Source organism: Pteropus medius, unplaced genomic scaffold (assembly GCF_902729225.1).
Source record: "Pteropus medius unplaced genomic scaffold, Ma_sr-lr_union100, whole genome shotgun sequence".
NCBI classification, from domain to species: Eukaryota; Metazoa; Chordata; class Mammalia; order Chiroptera; family Pteropodidae; genus Pteropus; species Pteropus medius.
Window position 1 is genome coordinate 401,618 of NW_024356397.1, and position 14,016 is coordinate 415,633.

A 14,016-nucleotide genomic window follows, 5' to 3' on the forward strand; every position below is an offset into this window, starting at 1 on the left:
TGTTACCCCCGAGATGTGGTTTGGGGCAGTGAAAATCTCTCAAGAGCACTTCCTCATTGCCACTGCAGGCAGTAGAGCTGGAGGCAGAGAATGAGACCCATGACTCCTGAAAGAGCCCCCACAATGGAATAAAAGGGGTTCCTTTGCTAGAATTTTATAGTAGGAGCAGGCGGAATGCTTGCTGAACACATCTGGAAAAGGAAGAGAGGAGGTAATCGTCCTAATGAATGTGCAGGAGACAATAGCAGCTCCAGTGGGAGGATTATAAGCTCATTATGGTTTAATATGATGATTGATCATCTCTGTCCGCCAGCATTATCCTAGAATAGTGATGAAGGTCGGAGAAACCCATGCCAGTCAGAGCTCAAGCTCTAGTCACAAGAACATAGAAAACATATTTGTATGTCACTCAATTTTTTTATTGTAAAAATTCACACACATGGCCCCATTCCCCTTTTTCCATAAACTGTCCTCCATCCTCCAAGCCTGCCCCACTTTTCTGTGATTTCTCAGCACTGGACTATTCCTCCATATGCCTGTTCATCAGCTCTGGCTCCAGACCCCCACCCCATTCCCACCCCTTCAGAAAATGGCCACAGCTTCCAGGATGGCATGGGTTTAGATAGGTCCAAAGGGTCCTTCAGTGGGTACTGGCTGGCACTCGGTTCAGGTGGAAGGCCCGGGATACCTCCCGATAGGCATTTCGAAGCAGGACATAAGGGAAACAGGACTCCAGCATGTCTAGGGTCAGGAAGGAGGACTCCTCTACCACCTAGAAGAGAAGGGGCCAAGAGATGAGAACTTCAAGTAGGGCATACCTCTGTGACACCCTGTTCCTCCTTATTCTGTCCCCTCGGCCCTCTGAAGCCCTCAGAGTTACAAGTGAACAGGGTTTCAAATCACACTCCCCTTCCTCCCCATTTGATTTAGCTCTAGGAAAGCAATGTGGCCTCTCAGGCTCCATTATAATGGCCCCCTTCCCCCACCTCAGAGTTATGAGAGGCTCAGAAGCTAAAGGCAGGAAAGAATCACTTCCCTTGTAGCAGAAAAAAAATCCCATTCTCTCCTGTTCTGGATGCTAAATCATATGTGGGTGGGCGGCACAGATGCAGGTAAGGATGAATAAAAGTGCTAATGACAAAGCTTGGCAGAGAAACAAACAATCACCACTTCAGGCCGAGAAAGAGGGGCCTGGAATCCACATGGGTCCTCTTGTCCTCCCTCCCTCAGTACAGTGCTTGTGGAACAGTAAAGATGCTGCATAAAGGAGCAGGCATGATTAATTAGTTTAATTAGAAGCCTATGTGTCGTGGTAATCCCAGCAGCCCCCTACAGCCAAACAGAAAGATAGATCAAGATGCCTGGATCAGACTGAGGCGGGGCGTGTTAGCCAAGAACAACACGACATAGCATTGGGCTGGAAGGTCCCCATCCCTGAGGAAGGAACAGGGTGTATTTCCTTTGGTACTCTTTTCATCAAGAGGTTTAGGACCAAAACACACACTCTGGAGAGAAGTGTCCCATATCCTCTGGCAATTCACACAGATGGGCCCTCCCCAATATGGCTGGTGTTACAAGTCCTGAAAATTCACTCAGAAAAGAAAACTTACCTTATCTACTCTAACATGTTTCTCTCTCTGAAGTCCTTTCAGGTTTTAAAATTTGTAAGATTCTGCTATTCTCAAACATGTACACAATACACGCAGCCTCAGAAGAGCAGATGCTACAGGCCGAAGGCAAGGAAATCTGCCAGTAAAACCGTAGCTCTGATCTCAGGTCGGATAACGGAAATAATTTTTTGCTAGGCAAGACTTTCAAACCTTAAGCCAGGAGAGAGATAAGATCTCTTCTCCAGGATACATATAACCCTCAGGTATAGGAAAATGAGTGACAGCTTCAAGAAGAATCCACTGGCCCAAGACTTCCTATTCTTTGCTCCATTAAGCACAGAAAATAACAGGGATCCTAACTGAAGAAGATTCATAGTAGTGGAAGCAGCCCTAGAGTGAAGGCCAAGAAACCTGGGTTCTAGTCTCAGATCTGCCCATGTATTTTGGGGGAGACCTTGAATATCATCTTTCCCTCCCTGTCCTCGGTTTCCTCACCTATGAATTATAAGGACTGGACAAATTGCCAGGTTCTGGCCTCATTCTGACATCTAAGATTCCACGATCCTATGAGTCATCTCCTTCCCCTGTGAAACCCACACCAGGAACAGGCTGGCAACACTGGGGGTGGGCATTGCCCAGGCTTAATAGCCAAGAGAGAAAGACCCCAGGAAGTTAAGTGCCTGGCCAGGATTTGGGGCTACATGAGTAGCCTCTTAACTCAGAATACAGCTCTTTCCCCTTCAGTCATTTCCAATTTCTCTGTGGAAACATTTGCATTTAAATTACTTTGCAGCAGCTAGTCCCTCTGTCTCTCTCTGCAACAAAAAACGCCTGATCCTAGCTCTGTTCCAGCCACTCTGCAGGCCTCGCTGCGATGCCACAAGGAGCAGACACCTTCTCACATTTTGTTGTGGGGCAGAGAAGCAAAGCAGAAGGAGGTGGCAGGGCTGTGTGGCAATACAGAATCACCTCCAACCTTACAGAAGAGAACGCTGCCTACGGAAGTGAAGAGGCATGCCTAACCACCCAGAAAACAAAATGAAGAGCAGAGAGAGGGAACTAACATTTGTTGAGCATCTATTATGTACTAGGCACTTTCACGTATACAATCTCATGAATCCTAACCACTGTTATCACAAGGATTATTGCCCACTTTTATGGATAAAGAATCAGCTTTTCACAAAGGTAATTAACTTGCCCAAGGTCATGCTGCTCCAATGACTGTGCTCTCTGTCCAGCACTCTACAGGCATTTGCCATTTGCCTCCTCTGCCCTCTCACGCCTCATCACACCCACACCCCGACACACCCTTATGTCCGTTCTCTCCTCTTCTCTGTCATAATCCTAAATCAGCCCAACCTAGGAGAAATTAAGACACAGATACTACTCAGTGCCTATGTATTTAAAGGAGACCCAGGAGGAAGTCCCAGGCATGCCTGCCCCTAATATTTGTGATCCTGGGCCAAGAGTCGAAATGGAGGCCCACATTCCATATGACTAAATAACTCAAATAAATTCTTATGTTCTATCTTTCAACCTTCACAATATACCTTTATAATGTTATGGAAAGCCAGGTTTGAATTAAGAATTCTTAGACTCCTCAGAGCTCTCCACCAGAACAGGGCAGTGGGAACCAGCCCCTGTTTGAAGGGTTTTGTATACACATGTAGACTTCCTAGCTGCACAGCTAAGCTCTAACCATACATTCCTTGGGAACTAGAGGCTTATCCTCCAGCAGCAGTCTGCCTTGGTAGGATGGACTTAGGAAAGAAGTTCCACACAAGCCCTACAAGTGGGCTGGAGCTGCTTGGCAGAGAATTCTGAGGTCCCAGAAATATTTAGTTGGGCTTCGAGGTGGGGCACAAGCTGTAGGTGGGCATCTCCTCGCCCACAGACCAGAGGAGGGCCTCTTAAACACAGGGCCCAGGGCAGGAGCCCCTTGGTCCATGTCTAAATACAGTACGAACCGAGAGAATCAGACTTTTAGAGCAAAAGAGTAAGTGTGTCAAGGAGGGAAACAGGGTCATGAGGAAAAGATTTTTTCTAATTAACTGAAATTACAGTTCCCAGAACTTTCTGCCCAAGTAGGAAAAAGCCCACAACTTAGGAAGAGCAGAGAAGAGATAGCAGGAGCTTCCTGAAGCATGGCCGCCTGGTTCTCTGCCTTACAGCTTTCCATCTAAAATCCTTCCCTCCTCTGTGCTATTCAGCACCCTATTTATAGTACTCTTATGAACAAGAAATACAGTAGTAGGAAGTAGTCAAGTAAAACCAAACATGTACTGGACAGGTAGTTATGGAAAAGGGACACAGCTGCCCTAACAGGTCAGACTCAAGAACATCGCAGGAAAAGGGGCCAGGAAGGCCTTGTCCTACAGAGAAGTCCTTGAACACTCTACCTTGAGATTACAGGGCAAGTCTAAAATGTTAACCAGAATGTGAGGACTAGATTCAGGAGGTCAGGAGGAATTAAGTTCTTAGTTAATGCTTTTGGGTGATGACAATGGCAGGGACCCAAAGACCCTAAAGAGGAGTCTCCCTCTAGCCCTCCCTCTCTCATTCCCCAGACCAACTTAAAAGAGATACATACCAAGCGCATGAGCAGAGAAATGGATTCCCGATTTCTGGTTTTAATCTTGTCAGTCTCCTGGCCCAGCTGTAAGAGGCTAACAGAGGCCACCTGTAATGGAAGAGTTTGTAAGGAAAGCAGATTTTTATGGAGGTCAGAGTTGGGCAGCCTCAGGCTACATGCAGTTAAGGAAAAATCAAGGAGGAAAGTTAAGAAGTGCTGGGATGTTCCTGGATGCTTAGGGTGAAAAAGTGGCAAATCCTCTAGGTTTCAGAGATGCACACTGCCTGTAAACCAGCCAGTGCAGACAACAGGAGGTTGCCAGGGGTGCTGGGGGAGAGGTTACAGGGGCAAGGAAAGAACCTAGAACAAAGGCAGGCAATACTGTATGCCAGAAGATTAATATCTTTTCCTAGGCAGCCTCCAGACACCACTATCATCAGGCAGTTTACTGCTGACTCCCCACCGGCCTAGAGACAGAGCTAGGCCTCTGATTCAGACACAATGCTCTTGGTATTCTCCTCCTGTTCACTCCCGAATAGCTGTCCTCTCCATTCACCTCCAGGTCCCCAACAAATCAAAGAGGGAGGAAGAAATGTGATTAATTGTATCCCAGGCCCATTTAGCAAACAAAGAAGATAAAAAGGGAAAGAAGGGCAGAAAATTCTCCCCTCACCCCATCTTAGAGATCTGGTATGAGTCTTCTTTATATCTAAGATGCTCAGAGCCCATTCTGTCTGACTGGCTGTCCCAGTTTAAATAGAAACCCACTCACTAAGCTTCTAAGTCCCTGATATGTACTTCTCAAGACAATGGTATGATTCCCAAGAGAATATAATCTACTGTGTTTCTTACTGAAAGGAGACAGGTGAGGCTCTACTTCTTAAATCAGGATCATGCTTTGCAAAGGAATAAGCTCTCTATTGCTGAAAATGCTCAAGCAGGCAGCAGGTAATGGACCATGTCTCAGAAGTATATGGAGGGGATTCCTCTGCAGAGGATTTAGAATAGAAAATTCTGGGCCTCTTTTGACAATAGAAAGATTACTTAGTCTATGTTTTTCCAGAGGCAAAGCTAAAATCAATGTTGATAGTTACATGCAGTCAAACTTGGGCTAAAATTTTTTTAAAATGCTTTTTTTTTTTTTTCAAACAAATTGGACATAACCTACAATAGAATCAGCCGCCTGGTTATAAGCACCAGTCCCTAGAAATCTAGACCCAGAGAGTCTCAGAGTGAGATCCTAGGATGAGCAACATCAACATCACAGGGGAACTTATTGGAAATGCAAATTTTCCAGCCTCCCTCTAATCCACTGATTCAGAAATTCTCTAAGTGATTCTGATTGATGCTAAAGTTTGAGAATTTGAAAAAAGTTTGACTTTTTGTCAGTCTTAGAGTTGGAAAGAGCCTTATAGATTGTAAAACTCAGTGTCTCTCCAACTTTATTGTGCATCAGATCCCATGGAGACCTTATTAAAAACAGGCCTGGACTCACCCTAGGATATTCAGTAGATCTGGTATAAGGATCAAGAATATGTATTGAACAAGCTCCTCTGGACATTCTAATGACACCAGGGTAGTGAATCAGTTTAATCACCCTATTTAATAAATAGAAAGACTGAGTCCCCAAAAGTTTGGTTTTTCATATGTCACACAACTTCTTAGTGGCAGATCCAGAACTAGAACTCTGATTTTCTGACTCTTAGTCCAATGCTCTTTCCAAGTATTTTGGGCAGAGGCTGAAATACCAGATGTCAGGGAATTTAGAAGAAATTTCTGCCTCTCACTACTTAATGAATTAGGCGAGAGGTTAGACTCCAAGGGCTGCTCAACAATAACTGTCTATGGATTTAAGTCAAACCAATTCTCACCAGACTTTGCGACCTTCTTCCTTATCACCTAGACCTACTCACCACCAGAAATTCCTTGAGGTGAGTTTCAATGTTCTTGTTGTAGAGTGTAAAGAGAGCAGCAGACACCTGGATGATGGCTTTGGTCAAGCAGTGAATATTGTTGTTGTAACCTAGTTTATTATTGATAGAAGGGAGAGAAACAAAATAAAGTGAGTCACTCCAGGCTGACCCCAGCTGGTAAGTTCTTATTTTTTCAGGCTGGGCCACCCCTATTTGATATCCAAAGGACTTAGAGGCATTTGGGGATGAGGAGAAGTATATTCCTATGAAATTTCACTGGAATTGAATTGTATGGGTAATTCATTCTCAAGTGTCTCAAGTGAAACAGAACTTTACACCTAAGTCAGAAGTCTGTATTTTCCAGATAAAGAAATATCTCTGTTCCATCTCCCTATACCAGGACAGTAACCTAAATAGCACTTGTTCCTCAAACCTATTCCTTACTTACCATCCTTCTCAATGCAATAGAAGGAAGAAGGGTCTGTTGCAAGGAGTGGGAGGGAAACTGCAAGAAAGATCAAAAGCAGGCAGGCCACCTTATATTCCTCCTCAGAGGATGAAGTATCTATAAGAAGAAAAAAGGAAAAGTAAGGTCAGCAAACAGGAGTTATCTTCTATAGGAGTCTTACTTCACAGAATTACTGTGAGGATTGCTTGAGAAAGTATCTGTAAAAACAGTTTATAAAGCACCACAGGGAAGTCATTATTGCTGACAGGGACAGGACTAGCCTCCACTTATAGTGAGGGACCTGAGTCCTGGAGGCCTCCTCTGGTGACCGAGCAGAGCTTTTAGTGAAGGGCTGTGCTGACAAGCAGTCTGAGGACACTCTGTCACCTGCGATGGGGTGGAGAGGCAGGAAAGAGAGAAGGGAGTCTCACCAAAACCAAGATAGAAGAGGGAGGGCCCATCTGGCAATTTTGAAAGAGCTTAATACCAGCCCTTTGGTTCTATCCTATTCTGTGTGTGTGTATAAGTATGAATGTGCTAATCAGAGGAAATGTGTAATGGAAAATATGATAGACAAGTTTGAGACCTGGGGAAGAAATGAATAGTGTCAAGGTGATTATATGGGAGGAGAGAACACAAGATCGCTCTGGGGGAACTCAAATGCTGCACCACACAACTCAGCATGAAATCATATACTACTAGTGTATTGTTCTCTCATTGTTTCATTTGCATTAATCTTATTTCCCCAATCAGATTGTAAATTCTTTTGAGCACTTGCTGAGCATCAAACAGATTCTCACTTAATACTTTTCAGTTGATTGACAGGTTAACTGGTTGGAATCTTACTAGAAATCTAAATTACCTGTGTAAGTATTTTGTGGGGGTTAGGGACCACACTTTAAGTCTTTCCTTAGCTCCCAGTTTATGTCCCCTGAATTCACAATCCCAAACAAAAGGCTTCTTTGACATTGATATTTTCCCACCTAAAAATATGGCGCAAGCCATCCCTTGAGCCCTTTCTCCAATTTTACCAGCTTTCAGATTAGCGATGGCAGCCACCAAGGTCGGGTCAATGTCACAGCCCACTCCTGCAGCAGATGCCAGCTCAAAGACACTCAGGGTCACCTGGTAAAGAAGAACATATCCTGGAGACGATTCCCCGGAGAGAAGCGCATGGCAGAAGCTACAGGTAATCAGGATTCCTAGATCACAGATTTTAAACTTTGGTGTACTATCACCTTGTCTAGGTATTTCTTTCATAGCTCTCTCTAACATTCAGAGGAAAAAAAACCAAATGCTTTAGCTTGGCATTCACATACTCCGGACTACAAATTTACTTTCTCAACCTTATTTGCCAAAACACACCGAAAGTCAATGCAGCCAGGGTAATTATGCACTCTCCAAACTATAACTTACTTCCATACTTCCATACTTTGGTCATGTGCTTCCCTCTTTCAAAGTGTCCTTTCTTCTCCTCTACTTATAGCTAGGTGACACCCATCCCTTGAGGCTTAATGCAAATCTTGTATGCTCTGTGAAGCCCTCCCTGATTACTTCAGCCCAAACTCATAACTCCCTCCTTAAATTGGTACCACTGACTTAGCACTGATCACACACAGCATCTAGTAACTTCAGTTATCTTTTCAGATAGGAGGTGAGACATATGGCTTACCTCACCAACTAGATTATAATTTTTTTAAACCTCATGGCCTGAAGAAGGGAGAAAAAGGCTTTGGAGTGAGAAGTTCTGGATTTAAATCCTAGCACCACCACTTATTAAATGTGTGACCTTGGATAAAGTTACTTAAAGTATTTGAGCCTTAGTTTTCTCACCTACAAAACCAGGATAACAGTACTTACCTCACAGAGTTGTAGTGAAGATTGAATTAGACTACACATGTGAAGCAGCTACCCTGGGGACTAACAGAGTCACTAAAAGACCAATAAACATTACTCTTTTTCCTCCTTTTCCTTTATCTCAAAACTAGGAACTTTGCATTTCTTTTTATCTTCTCTAGTTTTTAACACAATGCTAAGCACATAGAAGCACTCAATTAATACTTATTGATTGATATCTGAATTCCTCATTGTACTTAGAATCAGGTTCCTAGGATATAGCCCCAAGCCCCACCCACACCCACACCAAGTCCTTAGACCCCTTTTGAGATTAAAAAAAAAAAAAGACTTTAAAATATTCTGACAGAATAAGGATAACTGTTTCAGTAGTAAACAACTACGTAGAGTATTGTATGCAAAGAACCCCACAAACATAACAATATGTACACTCTTTGCATGTGGTACTCCACACAGAAGGCAAACCTTAACCACATTCTGTTCTGCCCTTTATTTAAATTTCCTACTAACTAGATGACCCTGCCTGTGGCAACCATGGGCATGAACTGGGAGATCAGGGACCCTGGCTCATGATCTGTAGTTTTTGGAGGAAGAAAGGGATTATTGAAGGGGTCTTATTTTCTCTTATCCTAATCTTCTCACGCCTCTGAGGTAGTAACAGAATCTCCAATGGATAGGCCATCCACCTCTCCTCCACCTATACCTGCTTATTTTAACAGTCAGGCAGAGCCTAAAACTTGGGGATATCAGCTAGACAAGCGCCTGACATGCTACAGCATTCAGCCCCAACATCAGCAGCTGCCAGAAACCTAGGCTCATTGTAAAATGATGACTAGTTGAAAGGGGCAGCCATCTCAGTGGAACATCGCCCCCTCATGGCTCCCATGACCACTTGACTCTCAGCTGATTTTACACAGACAGAAGAGGATATTTCACAACTCTTGATCTCAAGGTAAGAACATTTTTCTTAACATCTGACTTTAAGTTTTCCTGCTAGTCAGTCGCCTCTTATTACAGATCTCCCTCTATTAAAAGAATCAATAAGAGAAGTAGCCTGTTCTGTGCATTTGAAGGCCCTTGTTCCCAGCCTTCAGATGTATTTCCGGCATAACATACTTGTTTGTTCCAAGTGATTCAAAAGACAAGATAATGAAAAGTAGGGGAGGGAAGGAATGGATGTTTAACTTGGGGTGCCTACAAAAGCCCCTCTTTCTCCATCTCTGTAGTAAATGGGGCCTGTGGCAGGTGAAACAGACAGAAGAACCAGAAAGTTTCAAAACTGGGAGGAAGAAAAGGCCAGAGAAAGAAAGGAAACTCTGAGGGCAGGCAGGGTAGGTGAAAATGAAAGGAACAAATCTTTTTACAAAAAGTATCTAAGCAACTTATTAAAGAGGGGACTTGTGTGCGCATCTAGGTAAACTTAGAAAACTTACAAATACTGTCCTAACGCTTACCCCTCTCCCTCCAATTATGTTTCCCCAGACCCAAACAGGGTCTCCCAGGCTCCCACTTCTCTTCATTCCCCCATGTTGCCCCAACTCTGCCCTCTCTCCCCAAGAATATTTGTCTGACCAATGCCTCTGTCTCTCATCACAAACTCTCCTCCAGTGTTTTCCTGGCTCTTCTCCCTACAGTATTCTTCAGAGCCCTCTCTCCCTTGCAAGATCCTAGCTACCTACATCCTTTTCCAACAAATCTCCTAATTGGATTCTACTTTGCACTCCCCCATACCTTGATGTCTGTGTCTGGAGTGACAAACTCCTTCAGGCACTCAATGGGACCCATAAGAAATGGGCAGTGGGAGGAGAAAACCTGGAGGAAAGAGAAGATAAATGAATCCACAGAACAGTGGCCAGTGCCTTCAAAGATAGGTGAAAACAAAGCAGAAAAGGGGGCCTCAGCTTAAATAAGAACCTAGCCAGCTTCCCACCCCTCTTCTCATGCCTCTAGGTTTCCTTGGCTAATTTATCCCCAGAGATCTTTCAGGACTTCTTTCAATTAAGCTCCGTTCTCCTCGATGCTCACCAACTCTTTCTACAACTTCTCATAATTTCCCTACCCACGGAGGTATCTTTAATTCTGTAACAGTCCCCTCTCCCCCAAGTTACCTCCCGAAGTCCCTCTTGAGCCATGGCCCTAAAACTGAGGATAACTCCAATGATGGTCATGCGCTTCAGCACGTTATCAGCCCCTGAGGAGAAAGACAAGTGTTAGAGAAGAGAACATATGAGGATAGTGATGGCTTTGCTGCTTCAGACCCAGCCCAGCCCCCAGGTCCCTCAAAACCCTTGTCATCCACATTGCTTTTCCCACAGTTCCTTCTCCGTTTAGGGGAAGTGCTTACCCATCAGCTGGGGCAGCAGAGACGCCATCAAGTCCGCTTTGCCAAAATTTGATCGGATCTGAACAAGTACGTCCATGTTTTCCACCACCAACTTCTGCAGCCAGGACATAGAGACATTAAGAAGGAAGAGATGAGACCCATGGTACATCTGTCCCCAGTCTATACTCCTAACCCTCTTCCCCTGAGGCTAAACTTTTTGCCCGGGGCTTGCTTTCACTGTACCTTCAGTTCCACAATCTGAGAGGTCACATGCCACATTAGGTTTTCACTCAGGAACTTCATGCCATAAGGCCCCAAGAGTTCGGCCAAGGCCCGCATCTCTGGAATAGAGTTACAGATGTCCCAGGTGGGACTCAAAGGGCACTGGAGCATTTGCATAACAGCAAGGGGATTAATTTGAACATTTAAAATGTTTTTTCAGCAAGGAAAGGAAGTAGGAAGTTGGAGAACAAAAGTGACTTGATATCTTGCATTCAGGTGATAGGTATGGCCTACCTGTAGGACGATTTACTCTCTCCCCTCACTGGTACTCACACCAAGACTTACCACAAATGATAACTATTTATTTTACATTTTTATAAGAATCTCTACTTTCTCAAGTCCTTTTATGTGGTATCTGGGTTTTACTCTCGCTAGACCAGCTGTAGTAGCTTTATTAGGTATAAGACCCTCTCTGAGCCTCAGTTTACTTCTCTGTAAAACGAAGAAATTAATATCTGTCCTGAATATCTCACAGAGTTGATATAAGAATAAATAAGATACATTATAAAAAACATAGAACACTATAAATATATGTATGAATAAAGGATTTTTATGATAATAGTTTTAACAGCCCTCTGAGGTATGTGGTTTAACAGACAAGGGGGTGTTAAGTGCTCATCCAAGGTCACTTAACCAAGTCAAAAGCTGGTACCAGAAACCTAGCACAATGCCTTATTGCCCCTTCCTGTGTCCCAGCAGATGCCACAACTAGTTTCTTATCTAAGGTCTGGCTTTTTCTATGTTCCTCCCTCCACTTCCCTTATTTAATGCCTCACAGTCCAAGTTTTCGCCTCCATAAGCTACTTTTTTCTTTATTCATAATCAACACATATCCCCAGAGTCCCAATTGCTTTTTCCCCTAAATCCTCTTTCCTCCAGTCTGCCCCAGTGCCTTATCCCTCCCTACCCAGACTGCTTCCAGCCCTTTGCAAATCAAAAAAAAAAACTGCCTGGGGAAATCCCATGTTAGAAACACTAATGACAAATTCAGACAGACAGGAGCTCTAGCTCTGATCTTTGATTATGGTCCCTCCCAGCAGAGAAAACCGTAAAAGACCAGAAGCAATAAGAGACCAGTAAAGAAAGCTAATACGAGATCAGAAGAAAAAGAAAATCAAGGCTCCATGTCCGAGTTTTTGAGGGCAGTACCAGTTGACCTCCACCAATGACAGAAGATGTAGAACAGGTCACAGCAATTGACACAGAGCTTTGTCCAGAGTAATACATTTTTACGGTCACCTGTTTACAGTAGGAAGATTAAGCTGAGAACTAGAAAAGGATTTCCTAGATAGTCAACTTAGATAATGCTAAAATGACTGATAAAGGGGAAAAGGGGCTGAATTGCATTTTCTGGAGCCAACAGAGAAGAGAATTGGATCTGCCAAACCTCCTCACTCTAGTCTTCTCTTCTCCAGGCTAGTAACCCTAGGGCATCCTCCTCTTTTCATCTATCTATTTTTGTAGTAGCATTGCCCCATCACCATGGTAACCCAGAGAAATTGGGGGGAGGGTGGTAGAAGGGGGAATCAGCATTACCTCCTGCTGCTTGTCAGTTGTCAGCAAGACCTAAAGCTGATTTTAGATGCTGCCTACAGTCTGTGGGTGGAGTTGATGAGAAGGGGACATCTGAAACCTCTAGCAGATGAAGAGTAGGGTCAGCTTACTGATAGAGTCAGAATGAGGGTAGGAAAAAGGCAGAGCTAGAAAACAGAACTGTGTACTCTGATTTTCATAACGCCCTCAAGGAAGGGGAAGCATCTCCTTCCTGTCCTAGATACCATGAAGCATCCATGATTAATATGGAAGCAAAAGGAAGGGGAAAGTAGTAGGAGAGTCCATCAGCCAGTCAGTCAGTAAAACGAATCTACAAAAAAGGGTTTTGGCTCAAAGTCCTCTTTAAAAAGAGAATGACTTCCCAACTCATTCACTACACAGTACTTACTTGGCCCTCTTGAGATACAAAAGCACTTCTATACACTGGGAAGCAGCAGTACATTAAAGTACCCAGCTTCTGGAATTTGACTGCCCTGAGCTGAAATCCCAATTCTATCATTTATAAATGTGTAACCTTAGACAAACTTCTTAGCAACTCTGTCTCAGCGTTCTCATCTATAAAATGGGGATAATAAGAGTATCTACCTCAAAGCTCTTTTGAAGATTAAATGAGTTAATACATGAGGACATTGAGAACTTAGCCCACAATAAAGGCCATCTATTATCTCATTATCATTAAATATCAGTAATCTAAGCACTAGCTAAGGCTCTAAAATTTATCCCTAAGAAAAAAGATGCCACAATATCAGACCACTGTTTAATAATTCCAAGAATGGGAATGTCCTCTTTACATTTATCCTTTACCTTTCATTATATGTCCCACTCTTATTCTTTGTGGAAATGGAAAATAATCATTTCCTATCCTTTGAAGAATAAATCCTTTCAGTGACTTGAGTGCCCCTACCTAACTCCTAACTCTCCTTTTTTTCCCTCTCCACCTTCAACCCCCAGGCCACTCCTCAATTCTGGGTCTCACTCAAAATCTCTTTTTGTTGCCCCTAAAGTGGAATCTAGCAGAGATGCTGAGGAGAGTGTAGAATGAGCTTCTGAGAAACTAGGAGAATTTAGACGGAATCCATAGGCTGAAATGTTGTATTGAGGGGAAAGGCTCAGCTCCTTGACAAGGAGACCAGACCCTGGGCTCACCAGAGATGTCAGAGAACTCCTCTGCGCTGAAGTTTTGTTCCCCTTCTCTGGGAAGGCTGATGAAGGCCTGCATGGCTGGGGAGAGGATGATGGTCCCACTGCTCGCCTGTCTAAGCAGACTTTCTAGGTACCTACAGAGTTGGCCAAAAAAGCACAAAAGATTAACGTTCAGTCCCTTCTCCCTACCACTACCACTGGGCTCAGGAACAGAGGCTCCACCAAAGGCTGGCGTGGGGAGAAGACAGTACAACACTCTAACACCCCAACCATTGCCTCAAAAACAATTAGCAGGAACGTAATTCCACTTTGACTCT

At 43.8% G+C, this 14,016-nt stretch overlaps 1 protein-coding gene across 3 annotated transcripts in view; it reads right to left on the reverse strand.

Moving 5' to 3' along the window:
* Positions 1-401: 401 nt before the first annotated feature.
* Positions 402-14,016, reverse strand: part of NCKAP1L (NCK associated protein 1 like) — a 37,442-nt gene continuing 23,827 nt past the window's right edge. For all 3 annotated transcript variants that reach the window (XM_039862117.1, XM_039862116.1, XM_039862118.1), the window contains exons 22-31: positions 13,703-13,833; positions 10,964-11,061; positions 10,742-10,835; positions 10,506-10,588; positions 10,129-10,209; positions 7,575-7,668; positions 6,544-6,660; positions 6,096-6,205; positions 4,201-4,290; positions 402-772 (exon numbers count right to left, since the gene is read on the reverse strand). In XM_039862117.1, the coding sequence (XP_039718051.1) occupies positions 641-772; positions 4,201-4,290; positions 6,096-6,205; positions 6,544-6,660; positions 7,575-7,668; positions 10,129-10,209; positions 10,506-10,588; positions 10,742-10,835; positions 10,964-11,061; positions 13,703-13,833 (1,030 nt within the window). In that variant the 3' untranslated portion in view covers positions 402-640. The remainder of the gene's footprint in view (positions 773-4,200; positions 4,291-6,095; positions 6,206-6,543; positions 6,661-7,574; positions 7,669-10,128; positions 10,210-10,505; positions 10,589-10,741; positions 10,836-10,963; positions 11,062-13,702; positions 13,834-14,016) is intronic.